Here is a 15,507-nt window from a genome sequence, read left to right as displayed (position 1 = left end):
CGATACAGGGAAGCAAATAGAAAGTGATCTTAAATGAGTGAACTATTACAAAGGTTCTAAGATCTCACAAGGTTTCTATACTGAGAGTTCCAGGTTTATATTTCCAGACTTCTTTTAGAGACGGTAAATGAGTGAAGATGAGACTCATCAAACATACTGCCTCCTTCTTCTTTTTTAAATTGTCTAAAAGCATGTTTGGCTGCACTGGGTCTTCTTTGCAGCGTGGTCGTTCTCTAGTCATGGTGCACAGGCTCATTCGTGTGGTTGCACGGGCTTAGTTGCCCCACAACACATGGGAGCTTGGTTCCCTGACCAGGCATCAAACACATGTCCCCTGAATTGGAAGATGGATTCTTAAACACTGGACCACCATACTCCATACTCACTTCTTCTGACCATCTGCCTGCTGCTTTGTTCCCATCTTGAGACCTGACGAGGCCTCCAAGACAGGACATGACATTCCTTTGAGCGAGATGGTAGTTGATATCTCTGAGGACACACAGCCTGAGTGACCTGTCCTGATACAGCCTGCTTTTTACTTCTTCTCATTGCAGAGAAGCAAGTTCTTAGGGTAACTTTCCTCACAGAAGCTGCTTTGCATTCCAGAGTGCAGAATCCTGGGAGGAAAAAAAAAATCTTACCTGAGCTGGCATTTCAGAGTTGGTCTTTGGTTCTCAAAACTTTTTGTGTCGACTTTTTAGAGGCATCTTGGGAGTCTGAGTCCTGTTACTGCCACTTCTAAGAGGTTTTTTTTTAATTTCTAGCTCTGAAAAATGTGGAGTAACTCTTTTCTCTCCTTTGCCTCCTGTGTTCTTCTCAGTCACTGCTTCAGTCATGTCTGACTGTGTGTGACCCCATCGATCATAGCCCATCAGGCTCCTCTGTCCATGGGATCTTCCAACAAGAATACTGGAGTGGGTTGCCATGCCCTCCTTCAGGGGATCTTCTCGACCCAGGGATCAAACCCTCATCTCTTTTGCCTCCTGCATTGCAGGTGTGTTCTTTACAGCTGAACTGCCAGGGAAGCCCATTTACTGGCTCCTAGATGTTTGCAAATAATTAATGATTTCATTGCTCCCTCTCTTAGGAAGAAACTGGTTTCTCAGAATGTGTGCATTGGGCCAGAAAGACAGGGACATTAGGACAGGGCGAGAGACAGTGCTGTTGGCGAAGGTGGGTTGGCAGCTCGGTTTTTAGCTGGAGGATCTGGGAATGGGTGAATGGATACTCTGACCTTGGGGGTTCTTGTTGTGTAGCTGAGACAAAATGGAAACAGGTATTCTTGCTCTGCCATTGCCCTGGAGAGAGAAGAGTGCGATCTTAGCTGTGTGCCTCCTCTTTTGAAAAATTTGGAAATTAAATGCTTCTTTGAAGATTCTCATCTCAAAATAGACAAGGACTTAGCATTTTCCGTGAAACACCAAGGACTAGGAAGTGTGTGGAGGTGGGAAAGACAGAGTGGGAAGACATAGCTGATGTCTGGGATCTGAACTGCCACCAACTAATGGCTTTGGAGAAGGTCCCCAAGGTCCTGCTGCTCTGATGACCTTTTGCTGAAATTGTTTCTGCAGGTGATCACGTCTGGCTTATCGATGTTGCTGTTTGATACAATTCTGACCAGGGAAACCATGGGATGGTAAGTCTTTTAGCAGAGAGAGGAGAGGAAGATAAGTTCTTTGGATTTCCTTGGGATACTAATATTTGCTCTCCAGTGTTAGTGTGTGTGTTTGGGGTGTATGTCCTGCTGCTGCTGCTAAGTCGCTTCAGTCGTGTCCGATTCTGTGTGACTCCATAGACGGCAGCCCACCAGGCTCCCCTGTCCCTGAGATTCTCCAGGCAAGAACACTGGAGTGGGTTGCCATTTCCTTCTCCAATGCATGAAAGTATGTCCTATGGACATATAAATAAACATACATTCAGAAGAGTGCTTATATCATGAATATTTTCACAAACTGAATATATTATATCTGGTACAGCCAGCATTCAGGAAGCAGAGCCTCACCAGGACACCTTTGAGCCACTCATCCACACAAGAGTAACCACTGTGGGTGAACCACCAATTATGTGTATATATATAACTATAACTGTAACTATAAATATGTAACTATAACTTTAACTGTGACTATAACTATGTTTGTGTTTCTTCCTTTGATCCTTCAATTCATTTTTCTCTTAGACAAGCTCCAAACCATCCTCGTTTAGAATGCACTCACCCATTTGCTTAAAGACATATTTGAGCACAGACCTGAAGAAGTGGGGGAGTGAGCCCTGGGGACACTGTGGGGGTAACAGAAATTGCAAAGGCCCTGAGGTGGGAGAGTGCTTGGTTTGCTCAAGGAGCAATGTGACCGGAGCAGCTTGCTGGGTGAGAGCGGTAGGAGATGAGGCTGGAGAGGTAGTAGGTGGTTGACCATGTGGGTTCTTAAAGGCCATTATAAGGGCTTGGCTTCACCATGAGTGGAGGCGGGGAGGAGTGATCCAAGGATTTTTGAGCAGCGCAGCCACACGCTCCTACTTTAAAATCACGCTCCCCAGTCTGCTGTGTGGAAGGTAAGGTGGTAGGGTTCTGCACCTGAACCCTGTACACAGAATACTGATCGGTGACTGACCGCATTAAGACTTTGATCTCCTCCAGCTTACTAATATTCAGACCAGCTGACGTGATGATCACCAAGGGTCATGGTTGTCATCTTCAAGGAGGGTGAAGGTGAGGTGGGGAATGATGGTGAGTTTAAACTGTTAGGACTGCTGTTGCTCCCCTCAATCAGTGGGCATGCTATTTTGGGGGGTATGTACTTCGGTAGGGCTTCCCAGGTGGCACTAGTGGTAAAGAATCTGCCTGCCAAATGCAGGAGACATTAGAGACATGGGTTTGATCTCTGGATCAGGAAGATCCCCTGGAGGAGAGCATGGCAACCCACTCCAGTATTCTTGCCTGGAGAATCCCACGGACAGAGGAGCCTGGCGGGCTATCTTCCATAGGGTTGCAAAGAGTCGGACACGACTGAAGCGACTTGGCACGCACGTTTATGCTGAGGTATTTTATTTTATAATTTTTGGCTATGCTAGGTCTTGGTTGCTGCATGCAGGCTTAGTTGCCCTGTGGCATGCGGGGTCTTAGTTCCAGGACCAGGGATCAAATCCACGCCTCCTGTACTGGAAGGCGGTTTCTTACCTCCAGACCAACCAGGGAAGTCCTATACTTATATATTTTAAATCTATATAGTAACGTATGCTATTTGCACCATAAGCAAGGTAGTCAAAACTACCATAATAGGCAGCAAAATTGGAAGGCAGTCAGTGTAGGGTTGACTTAGGAAAAGGATGGAGAATCATCAAGACTGTTGCTTAACAAATTATAATAGAAATATATCAAAAATGGATAAGTAGAAGGCAGAGATCATTTACCTAATTTAAAGTGACAATCCTTGGCCAGTTTCCAAACGCAAGTCAATTCTCAGAATCAGAATCCATCAGCTGAGGAGAAGATCAGTTCCTAATGAGTAAAGACTCAGTAGGAGACATTTGGGACAATACAGAAATGCATCCAACAAAGTATAGATCCTCTGTTTCCATGGTCTCCACTTGCCAGAAGTCACACGCGTTTGGGCTGATGGTGAGGACAATGCACTGTTTCGCCAGGGGAGTCTGTGCGGAGGGAGGTGGGCTCCACTGTCTATGAAGTAAAACCACTCTGAGTGGTGCTTGTCGAGCCGAGCCTGCCGAGCCTCTCAATGACCCGGACATGGGTCAGTCCTCCCCAAGTCTTCACCCAGCTTGCCAGCTGCTGGCCTGGTGACCCACAGCTTTCCTTTCCTGTGACCACGGCTACCTGCTATATGGCCTAACTCACTAATGCAGCACCTTAAGGAGAATAATTTGTGTTGGTTCTCACTGCTTACTGTCTCTTAACCTCTGTTTTAAAAAGAAAAACAAGCCTAGGCCCACTTGAAGTTATATACTGCTTATTTTCATTCCAGTTTGAATATATTGTTTGGCAATACCCGCCCCCACTCCCAGCACCAGGAATGGCACTCCAGAACTGACCTGCAGACAGGTTTTGGAGGTTTTTACATTTCTTTACCAACATAATGGAAAGAAAAGCATTTTATTTAGTTTTGCTGAAATAAGGCATAGTCCTAGAAAATCCGTATTTTTTTCTCATGCTTGTTGTTTAATTGCTAAGTCGTGTCTGACCCCTTTGCAACCCCATGGACTATAGCCTTCCAGGCTCCGCTGTCCCTGGAATTCTCCAGGCAGGAATACTGGAATGGGTTTCCATTTCCTTCTCCAGGGGATCTTTCTGACCCAGGGATCGAACCTATGTCTTCTGCATTGGCAGGTGGATTCTTTACCACTGAGCTACCGGGGAAGTGCCTTTCTCGCTTGGTATGAGAGTAATCCTAAGGGTTGGCTTCCTCCACCACCTCCCCCAGTTTTTGCATTTGCTCCAAGGCCACAGTGCAGGTTGATGGGGCCAGCACTAGGCCCCGTGTGTCCAGGGCAGCCTCCTGTCCCCCAGGACAGCCTCCTGTCCCCCAGGACAACTTGTAAATAATCCCCCATCTTGTGCTGTCATAGTCCCCCCGCCCCAACTCACACACACACACACAAATGGTATCAAGTTTAAACATCAGTATGAGGTTCCTACAGGATGAATGTGAGGGGCAGGACCAGGCTCTGGGAATACCATGATGAGGAAGTCCAAGAGGCAACTTTGCATCTCCTGTGTCTTTGGGCTGGAAGGGGTTTGTTCAATAAACAGGTATTTCCTGGGACCCAGTATGTGTCAGGGCCAACTCTTGGATAAAAGTGAAAAGTCGCTGCCCCTGGGATGTCAGTAGTTACTTATCGTCCTGCCTGGTGTTAGTTGCTCAGTCATGTCTGACTCTTTGAGACCCCAAGGACTATAGCCCACCAGGCTCCTCTGTCCATGGGATTCTCCAGGCAAGAATACTGGAGTGGGTTGCCATGCCCTTCCCTTCTCCAGGGGCAGGTCTGTATCTAAACCATCCACACTGACAGAATGAATCTTTTTACTCGTGGCATTCTGTGAAAGTGGTTTTCAGCTTCTCTCAGAAGCCCCTAATGGGGCACTTCCTGCCCTAAGAAGAAAAATGGAAGGAAAAGAAAAGTTAAGAAATACTTCTATGCCATCCTCTTCCTCCACCTCCTAATCTCTTCTCTCCTTTTTAGTGATAACTAACCATTTATTGGGGAGAAGGCAATGGCACCCCACTCCAGTACTCTTGCCTGGAAAATCCCATGGATGGAGGAGCCTGGTGGGCTGCAGTCCATGGGGTTACGGAGAGTCGGACACGACTGAGCGACTTCACTTTCACTTTTCACTTTCATGCAATGGAAAAGGAAATGGCAACCCACTCCAGTGTTCTTGCCTGGAGAATCCCGGGGACGGGGGAGCCTGGTGGACTGCTGTCTATGGGGTCGCACAGAGTCGGACACGACTGAAGCGACTTAGCAGCAGCAGCAACCATTTATTGAGCAACTACTATATTTCAGACATTTTCATATTAATATTATATATCTCATTAACTTGCACAGCAACCCTCCAAGTTAGCCCCCATTTTAATTAAAAAAAATTTTTTTGGCTGTGCATGGCATGTGGGATTTCTGTTCCCTGACCAGGGATCGAATCTGCACCCCCTGCATTTGAAGCAAGGAGTCTTAAGCACTGGACTGCCAAGTAAGTTCCCTAGTCCTGTTTTAAAGATGGAGAAGCTGAGGTTCAGACATTTAACTGTTTTTTCCCCCAAGATTTTAGAGCAGTCCATGGGGTCGCCAGAGTCAGGCACGACTGAGTGACATCACTTTCACTTTTCACTTTCATGCATTGGAGAAGGAAATGGCAACCCAGTGTTCTTGCCTGGAGAATCCCAGGGATGGGAGAGCCTGGTGGGCTGCTGTCTATGGGGTCACACAGAGTCGGACACGACTGAAGTGACTTAGCAGCAGCAGCAGCAGCAGGTGATTGGAAGAAAGGAAAGGAAGTATTATTTGCTCAGTCATGTCTGACTCTTTGCGACCCCATGGACTGTAGCCCACCAGGCTTCTTTGTCCACAGGAGTCACCAGGCAAGAATACTGGAGTGAATAGCCATTTCCTCCTCCAGGGATCTTCCCAATCCAGGGATCGAACCCAGGTCTCTTGCACTGTAGGTGGATTCTTTACCATCTGAGGCAACCTCTAATGTTTCTCTTCCCACCAGTCTGATCATTTATAAGGAGTATCTGGATGATTCGGCAGCAATACGGAAGGAGCGTTACCCAAGACATATCGGCCCTATTTCTTGTTCAGAGACTGACACGGTGAACTAGGAATGTCCAGTGGAACATTTTTAGGAAAAGGATCTCACTGCCTTAGATTTTTAATACTATAAGTTATGTTTCTGTGAATTAACAAAAAAATATGTATTGAGTGACTGGTGTATGCAAAGCATGTGGAAGTCATTAAGGAGCATAAGACATCATCCAGCCCTTGAGGAGTTTTCAGGAGAAGAAGTCATAAAGATAATTTCTGAGGTAGGATAGTAACTGTTTTTTGTAAATACATATATTTTTTTGGCCGTGCCACTACCACACAGCATGTGTGATCTTTCCCAACCAGGGATCAGACCTGTGCTCCCTGCATTGGGATTGTGGAGTTTTTGTTGTTAGTGGTGGTTTTGTTTTTTGTTTTTAAGCCATTGGACCACCAGGGAAGTCTTGGATAGTAAGTATTTGTATGCACAGTGGGTGTGAAGAACAGAGAGAGAGGGCCAGGGTGATAGGGAGGGGCTTGAAACTGGACCTGATGCAGAAGGGAGAGGCTTAGCCAGGCTGTGGGTGGAACAGGACTTGGTCCCTCTGGGCCTGGGAAGACAGGGAAGAATGGAGGGGCAGAAGGTGCCTATGGTGAGACTTAGCAATTTGGAACTAGAGCTGGGGCAGGGGGCAGGAGCTGACCCTACAGTCCCTCCTCCTCCCCCTCACCTGTCCTCCTGGGAAGGCAGAACCCAGATGGTGGGCAGGTTGACGTCCAGAAACCCAATGGCCAAGGTATCCTGGTGCATCCTTGAGACTGTTCCCGCAGTTTCTGTACCTTAACCTTCATCTAATATCATGGCATCTGGTCCCGTCACTTTATGGCAAATATGGGGAAAAAATAGAATGACAGACTTTATTATCTTGGGCTCCAAAATCACTGTGCCTGGTGACAGCAGCCATGAAATCAAAAGACACTTGCTCCTTGGAAGAAAAGCTATGACCAACCTAGACAGCGTATTAAAAAGAAGAGACATCACTTTGCTAACAAAGGTCCATATCATCAAAGCTATGGTTTTTCCGGTGGTCATGTATGGATGTGAGAGTTGGACCATAAAGAAGGCTGAGCGCCGAGGAATTCATGCTTTTGAACTGTGGTGCTGGTGAAGACTCTTGAGAGTCCCTAGGACAGCAAGAACATCAAACCAGTCGATCCTAAAGGAAATCAACCCTGAATATTCCTTGGAAGGACCGATGATGCTGAAACTGAAGCTCTAATACTTTGGCCACCTGATGCGAAGAGCTGACTCACTGGAAAAGACCCTGGGAAAGACTGAGGGGAGGAGGAGAAGAGGGCAATAGAGGAATGAGATAGTTGGATGGCATCACCGATTCAATGGACATGAATTTGAGCAAACTCTGGGAGATAGTGAAGGACAGGGAAGCTTGGTGTGCAGCAGTCCATGGGGTCACAAAGAGTCAAATACGACTGAGTGACTGAACAACAACAGCAACCTTTATAGTGACTATCTCAATTCTTGATGGCATTTTTTTTTTCAAATAATTCTCATTGACTATATTTTGTACATAATTTCAGAATGAACTAAAAAAAAACAAAACCTAGGTATTGAACTGAGTGTAAGAAATAAGTGTGAGATACTCTGCAGTGGGGAGGACGTGCTTAGTCTGAAGGTTCCCACAGCCGTCTGTGGGAGCTGTGCCTACAGGCTGTCCCACATCCTGTGGACTTCATGGTATGCCCTGAACACGATGGAAAGAAGGGCTGTGTGTACCCAAGTCAAGGAAACAGCATGTGTGATCATTGCAAAAGGAACCTTGACTTTGGAATTTCCTGATTCTTGAGAACTCTTGAGTTTAAGGATGGTGTGTTTTCAGCCTCAAAGAATTTTCCGACCACAAAGTGAACCACCAGAAGAGGAGTGTCAGACTGTGTTTCAGATTTCCTGTCTTTTGCACAGGGCTGGTCTGCATTGTCCGTAGACTGGGTGTGTTCAAGCTGTGACTGGGTGACCAGCTAATCGGATCCTGGGCAGGAATCCATGGCCCATCTCTGCCCCGTGGGAGCCTAGACTGATCAGAAGTCACAAAAGGCTGTTTGGTTTGGACCGACTGTGTTTGTCTGCATAGTTATCGTTTCTTTTTCTTTTTCCCCCTTTGATTTTCAAATTTCAAATTATTCAACATTTAGAAATCAGGTGGTTTCCCTGTAAAAGTCCAGATCTCCAGATTCTTTCAAAAATATGGAGCAGCTGTTAAGTTGGGCCTGCACGCCCACATGGCAGCAGTTGCTGGAGTGGGTGGAGGTGAGTAGAAGCTGTACAGCCACCCCCCTGCAGTCCGGCTGGGGCGGAGGACCCTGTATCCACTGACACCCTCATCTCCATTGCTTGTATGTTCTTTCATTCTACCAGAAGTGCTTACTGGGTTCTGTAGACACAGTTCAAGACCCCAGTGAGGTCACCGTCTAGGAGACCAGGGTACATGTCATTGTCCATCTCCTTGGATGGGCAGCAGCTTAGATGCACAAAATAGCTCGTTATCTGAAGGTTTTTCACCCTCGGTGCTGTTGACCTCTTTGTTGGGAGGGGCTGTCCTGTACCACATAGAATTTTTAGCAGCAAGCCTAAGCCCCACCTCACCAGGTGCCAGTAACACTCCCTCAATTCCAACAACCAAAAAACATGTCCAGGCTTTGCCAAAGCTCTTCTTATTGGCAGAATCACCACAGTTGGGAATCACGGATCTAAAGGTTTGTGGTGGTTCGTGGACAAAAACGCCATTTGAAATTTCAGCAAGATCTTAAAGAACTTATCTCCTCACTAGAGATTTGGATCAGCTCCAGGCTCAGGCCCTTGGCAGCCCCTGCCACCCCCACTGTGTACCTCCATCAGCAGGTACCACAGGAAATGACAGATGTGCACTTCCTGCCTACCTGCTGGCTGAGGATCCTCCCTGAAAGGGTTTTCATTCACCTTTCCATCTCTCTGTCTGGCACTGTTAGCTCAATCAGTGGGTCCTGTACTCAAGAAAAATGATAAACCCATACCCCCAATGTCGGTCAGCTTTTAAAGCCTTTAATTAAAAGCCACTGCTCTTGTCCAGCTATCTTATCTTCTTTTTAACGATAAAAGCCCAGCATTTTAGTATCTATTGCAAGCTTGGTAATTTAAATATCCAGATTCATATTTAGTTATTTGTTTTGAAATTAACAACATTCTAGGTTATGTATCAATATGAATTCCCAGTATTCCAAAATTTTGGCAAAGGGAATTCAACACATTCAAAAAAAAAAAAAAATTCTGAACTGTGAGTGGTGTTTCTGTCAAGTAGAATTATTAGTAGTTGTCGGTACTTCCTCTTTGAATGCTCTTTAGATGAGGAGAGTCGCTTTTCCTGGTGAAATAGTTTAAGTACAAGGAGAGAAAGGAATCACCAAAACACAGCCTCTTTGTTTGTAGGATTTGGTGATCAGCTTCTCATTTGTGCTCATCATTCACTGGGCTTGCCATTGACCCTGGGTTACAAACATGGTGGTCACTTCAACTTGATCCTAGTCTCAACCTCACCCTTAGAGAATGGTCTTATATCGTCTCTGAGTAAAGATGTCTTTGCCTTTAGTTTTAGGGGAATGCTCAGGGACTGCCTAAGTCTATTTGGAGGAAGAGTGAATTTCGGAGTGAAGAAAGAACTTCCTCCAGCATACCCCAAAGTGCAGCTAGGATCATGGTGTTTGCAGTTTTTCAGCAGAATTAAGAATCTGAAACCTCTTCTTTAAAATGCTGAGAAAGGCCTTCTGAATAACTACACTCATTACTTTTCCACACAGAGTAATTAATCAGATTGTGAATCGTCACAAAGCAAGTCCCCAGGGGAGTGGTGCATTTATTTTGGTGAGGAAAAGAGAGAAAAAAATAGTTTGGAATCCAGATGGGAAAGTGGGGAGCAGGTATAAGAATTCCATCACTCATTGAGCAAATATTTATTGGGTGTTGTGTTAAGTGCTAGGCCTACAGCTGAGAAAAGGATACAGTCTCTGTCCTCAGTCTGGAAAGTTCCATAGGAATTCATTGAATCACCACAATAATAAATGTAAGTTCGAGATGGGGCCTTTGGCTCCTGATAAGAGAGAAGAGAAAGAGTGGAGAGACGCTGAAAATAAATAACCCCCTGGAAGAGAACTGAGTGATGACTATTTCTGGCTGGCTCTGCAGTCTGAATGTTTATGCCTTCGTTACATGAAGTTTGTTCATTTCGGGAATGATGGGGATTACAAGATTTGCAAACAGTTCAGTAAAGCTCTGACTTAAACAGCTGTAATGCTATTAAGATTCCTGCACCCCGTGTCAGCGTCTCCCGCTGTTTAGAAAACAGCATCAAAGCTCACCTCCCTGGTTCTCTTCAGGGTAAATGGAACCTGGTTTGTTTTCATGTCAGCATTCTCTAAAGCCGCTCGGTGTTTTATTAAATCGCTAAACCAAGGCGATGCAATGCAAGGTTATTACACTGCAGCATTGTTCTAAGGCTGGGGGAGGGAGGGTGGCAAAGAGCCAGCCGAAACCCTGTTCTCCCCGGTGATTAAGGAAGATTAGTGGAAATGATTGACCCCCTGTTACATTTGCAGAAATAAAACTCTTCCCAAGTCGGAGTTCTGTACTGATCTCGCGTTAGGTCACAGTGACTCTGTGCTCATCCAGGGATTTAAGAAGACGGTGTGTGTGTTCTTAAAAGAATGCAGAAGGAAACAGCAGATCGGCTTAGAAGGCAAAACTGGGTCTTTAGAGGTGAGCCTGTGTGCAGAATGGGCTTCCCAGGTGGCTCAGTGGTAAAGAATCTGCCTGCCAATGCAGGAGACGCAAGATGCACAAGTTCGATCCCTGAATTAGGAAGATCTTCCCTGGCGGAGGAAATGGCAATTTTGCCATTTCATTTTATTTTCAGTATTCTTGCCTGGAAAATTCCATGGACAGAGGAGCCTGGTGGGCTACAGTCCATGAGGTTGCAAAGAGTTCAGACACGACAGCACACGCGTTGTACAGAACAAATGGCTTCCCCTCCCTGGGTCCTTCATCCAAAAAGAAGAGGTGATAGAACCCACCAGCATCTAGGTCTGTCCCCAAACTACAGCGGGGACAAGTCCAATGGGGTCGTATTTAAAAATACAGTCTTTTGGAACTTGGTCCCCAGTTTCTCCCAGAAGCAATTTTATAAATGATGAGTATAGATCTAGGAAAGTCCTCTGAAATCTGTTTGGTTTGTAACAAACTTCAGCTACATTATTATGAATTCAGTGTGTGTTAGAATTCATTGACTTATTGTCATTATTTGTAATACTTCTGATTGGGGAACTAAGATCCCAAATGCCACGTGGTACAGTCAAAAAAAAAAAACCCCAAAAAACCAAGAAACACCTGAGCACACTTTGAACTCAGCTTATTGTTTTCCTGTTCCCATTTAGTTCACTTGGAAGTGGTTCATGGTAGATGTTATCTTTAGGTCATAGTCACCCCCATAGGTGACTTTTTTCACTGAGAACAGAATATACACAGCCTAAGTGTATCTCATACATTTGATGCCTTAGACATATATTAGGACCATGGAGGTACCACTACCCAAGTATGAGTGTGTTGTGTGTGGGTATGTATGAGGAGTGGGTATATAGGAAGCGTGCGATGCTGGGGGTTAAATGGAGAAAGAAAAGAGGAAGAAGAAGGTGGCATCAGAAGGGCTGTTGGCACCTCTGAACAAGAGCAGTTTATCCTCAGGGACCCCCATCACAAGCCTTTACTCATGGCCCAGCCCAGGCCTCAGAGGTGCTTTGGGGGAAGAATGACGGGGGCTTCAGACAGACACTAGAGTGTCTAGTGAGAAATTTAAAATAGAAAATGTGCAAACCCTCAAATGTGTTACATTTTAGGCATGTAAAATCCACCTCTTTCTCACAGTCTTCCGTTCTGCTATTTTTCATTTTCATTTTCACTGACCATAGATCTTTCTGCTCTGCTGGGAAATTCATGAGTCCCCATTTGTATTTTGTCTTTAAATGTTCTTAGTGTAAATGAAATAAAAGGACTCAGAGACTGTCAGTAATCATAGGCTTATGGATACATGCATGGTTTCTTATCCATCACTGTAGCAAAATGCACCACTGGGAAGCCCTCCTCCTATGTTTGAGCCAGAGAGCAGTAAGGAAGTGCAGTCAGCATCACCTGGTCAGGATGGTTGGGACACGTCACCTTTCTCCCTGAGGGACAGCTGAGGTTTACCCTGGACGACTGGGCAGTCCGGGACCTGACTTGAAGTCAGGCGGTGTGGGCAGAGGACAGGATGCTCAGCTGCATGATGAGGGAGCATCACTTGTCCTGTGGTAGGTGGACACCAGGCAACTCCACATGTCCACAGCCTCTAGGCTCCAGAGAGGGCAAGGCTGACCTCTTGCTGTTTCTCGCAGCCTCCTGCTCGGCGGATTTGGAGAGGCCTTGCTGGTTTTCTCAGAGCGGAAGGGCTCCTAAACCCGGGAAAAGTGAACTCCCAGGCTGTAGTGGAGAACACCGCATTCTCCAGGTGATAGAAGAAAGCAAGGATGGAGAGGCGTCACTGCTCGCTGCGGCAAGGAGAACTCTCTTTCTGGGGTCTCTAGGATGCTTCAGGGAGTGGACTGTGTCGAGAGGTTCCCCAGGTCCAGCTGACTGTGCCCCTCGCCCAGGCGTGCAGAGAGAGATGCAGGGTTTCACCTGCATGGGGATGGCTCCGCCTTCCTGGATTGCTGCGCATGCTCCTTATTAAACACCCTTCAGCAAGCAAGCTTTCACTGCCGGGTGGTGGAGGTATTGTATCGTGCTTTTGGTTTTGTTTTGTGATTTCACAACCTGGAAGTCTTCTCTGAGGATGTCCTTTCCTTGCTGTCAGGTTGGCTTGCCTCGAACCCACACTCACTCACTTAGGGGCACACACAGACTTCCATAAGGGGGCTTCCCCTGGGGGCCGAGTGGGGGGGCAAACGGGAGTCCTGGGCCAAGTAAGACGCCAGCAAGGACACTGTTTCTCTCCAGCACTGAAGACTTTCTGTGGTTGTGTGTTGTGTTGAACACCCTTTTGGGCCCACCATCAGGTTAAATCAATTACCCAAGGGTAATGATTACCACTGATGAATAAGCACTGACGGATGAAATAAACGTAAGTATGCAAACACACATATTTTTATTCATAACCCATGTAATTCCCTGATAGATCAGAAGAGTTTTCAAATCATTGGAACCTGAAATATATTTTTCAGGCCAGATTAAAAATGTAAAACTCTAAACCTTGCCTTTATGGGAGTCTGGAGAAATGAATTTGCATGGAATGGTCATTTGATTCTGAACTTTGATGGTGGTTTAAGAAAATAATGTCTAACTGTAAATATCCCTGCTCATAAGAGGTTTTTTGAATACATTATACTCTGCTAGGTGTCAGTTTTGGTCATTTTGAGATGTCAAAGGTAGTCAAGTCTGGAGAGTCCTGTCCGGGCAGGATCCAGGCATTGCAGGATTGGACATGCATGTCAGTAACGAAGGACCATCTCCAGCATCTGGGAAACAAGCCTTGTCCATTCTTGGCCTTGTGAAGACTAAGGTCAGCTGAGTTAGGACATTCTTCTCACACGTTTTCTCCAAGCTGTTGCACAAAGAAGCAGAAGATGAAACAAATAGGAATGGATTAGTATATGCAGACCTTGAGTACCTTAAATTCATTTCCTTGTCTTTTCCTGCTCTCTGCTTGTCATTTAAGGTAAAGATGTTCAGAGTGACCTTTATACATATATAGTTGCACTTTGCTTTTTGTTCCTAACCTGTGATGTCAGACTTGCTGCTCGGGATCAAATAGAAAATCTGGGTTTACAATTTTCCTTGTTCTATTATTCCCGTAAAACCCTCTCTGTACTATCGAGGCTGGTTCCCTGTTTGCGGAAAGTGACATCTGTCCAAATGTCATCTTATGTCTGTCCTTCCAAGTGTCATTTGAGCAAATAAGATTCCTGAGGCTGGAAAGAGCTGTGCACAGTTAACAAGCCCCCTCCCCTGTTCTAGCAGAACTGACTTCAATAACAAAAGTTAGCAAGTTGCAAAAGCAGCAAGTTTTTTTTCTTTTGAAAGAATCTCTAGCAAGGATTTTTGTGTGTGTGATTTTTTTAAAAACTACGTTCGAGAATTCCATTGTTTTTAAAATCTCAAGTCTTTTCTTAGTTTGACACCAGCAAGAGGCAGAGGATAGGGGTTACCTCAATATATTGTTCTGTTTCCTTTAGCTTCCATTTCTTCATGGGCTTTTTTCTTCAACCACCATCTTTTATGCCCAAGTTCACATGCTCAGCTCTGATCTGAGGATGAGCCTGTTGTTATTCAGTCGCTAAGTTGTGTCCGACTCTTTGAGACCCATGGACTGCAGCACACCAGGCTTCCCTGTCCTTCACCATCTCCCGGAGCTTGCTCAGACTCATGTCCATTGAGTCGGTGATGCCACCCAACCATTTCATCCTCTGTTGTCTCCTTCTTCTCCTGCCTTCAATCTTTCCCAGGATCAGGGTCTTTTCTAATGAATCGGCTCTTTCCATCAGGTGTCCAAAGTATTAGAGCTTCAGCTTCAGCATCAGTCCTTCCAATGAGTATTCAAGACTGGTTTCCTTTAGGAGGATGAACCTAGAGCTCTGTAAATCAAGGGACTTCTGTCTCCTTAGCTCTTAATCTTTGTGGCTCTCTGGGTCCTTGGGCCTCCAGGCAGGGAATCCACATATAACCCCAGCACTCCCTTTTACCCGAAATGATCCATTTGGTCAAGACCTATCTGGGGCATGTCCTTGGTGGCTGCAAGTCAAAGCCATGGTGTTTTTAGTTTTTTTTTTTTTAATTTTTCCAAATAATGAATATGATTTCTGTCAAGAGAGGCATGGTTCTGTCTGGTGGTGTATTATTACAAATCTGCTATGGATGTAAAGAAAAATAAACTACTTATTTTCTTGATAATTTGCCTTTCTCTTCAATGTTGACAGGAGAGTAGAGTACAAAAAAAATATTGTTATCCTGGGGGAGTGAGTTCTTACATTTTAAACACAGGCCTAGGGACTTCCCTGGTGGTCCAGTGGTTAAGACTCTGTGCTGCCACTGCAGGGGGCACAGGTTTGATCCCTTGTTGGGGAACTAAGATCCCTCATGCCCTACAGTCAAAAAGAAAGAAAGAAAGAGAAAGAAAG

General features: G+C 45.6%; 1 protein-coding gene across 2 annotated transcripts in view; it reads left to right on the top strand.

The window, feature by feature from the left end:
* Window positions 1-15,277, top strand: part of TMEM241 (transmembrane protein 241) — a 120,475-nt gene extending 105,198 nt beyond the window's left edge. Inside the window, exons 14-15 of one of the 2 annotated variants that reach the window (XM_010828919.1) lie at window positions 1,572-1,636; window positions 12,730-15,277. In XM_010828919.1, the coding sequence (XP_010827221.1) occupies window positions 1,572-1,636; window positions 12,730-12,790 (126 nt within the window). In that variant the 3' untranslated portion in view covers window positions 12,791-15,277. Of the gene's footprint in view, window positions 1-1,571; window positions 1,638-12,729 lie in introns of those variants that run through there. The other variant, XM_010828920.1, reaches the window with a different exon arrangement.
* The last annotated feature ends 230 nt before the right edge of the window (window positions 15,278-15,507 follow it).

The sequence above is a fragment of the Bison bison genome, unplaced genomic scaffold (assembly GCF_000754665.1).
Source record: "Bison bison bison isolate TAMUID 2011002044 unplaced genomic scaffold, Bison_UMD1.0 scf7180017864498, whole genome shotgun sequence".
Lineage (NCBI taxonomy): Eukaryota > Metazoa > Chordata > Mammalia > Artiodactyla > Bovidae > Bison > Bison bison.
Note: the sequence above shows the minus strand (reverse complement) of the source record. Positions and strands in the feature narration are given on the sequence as shown.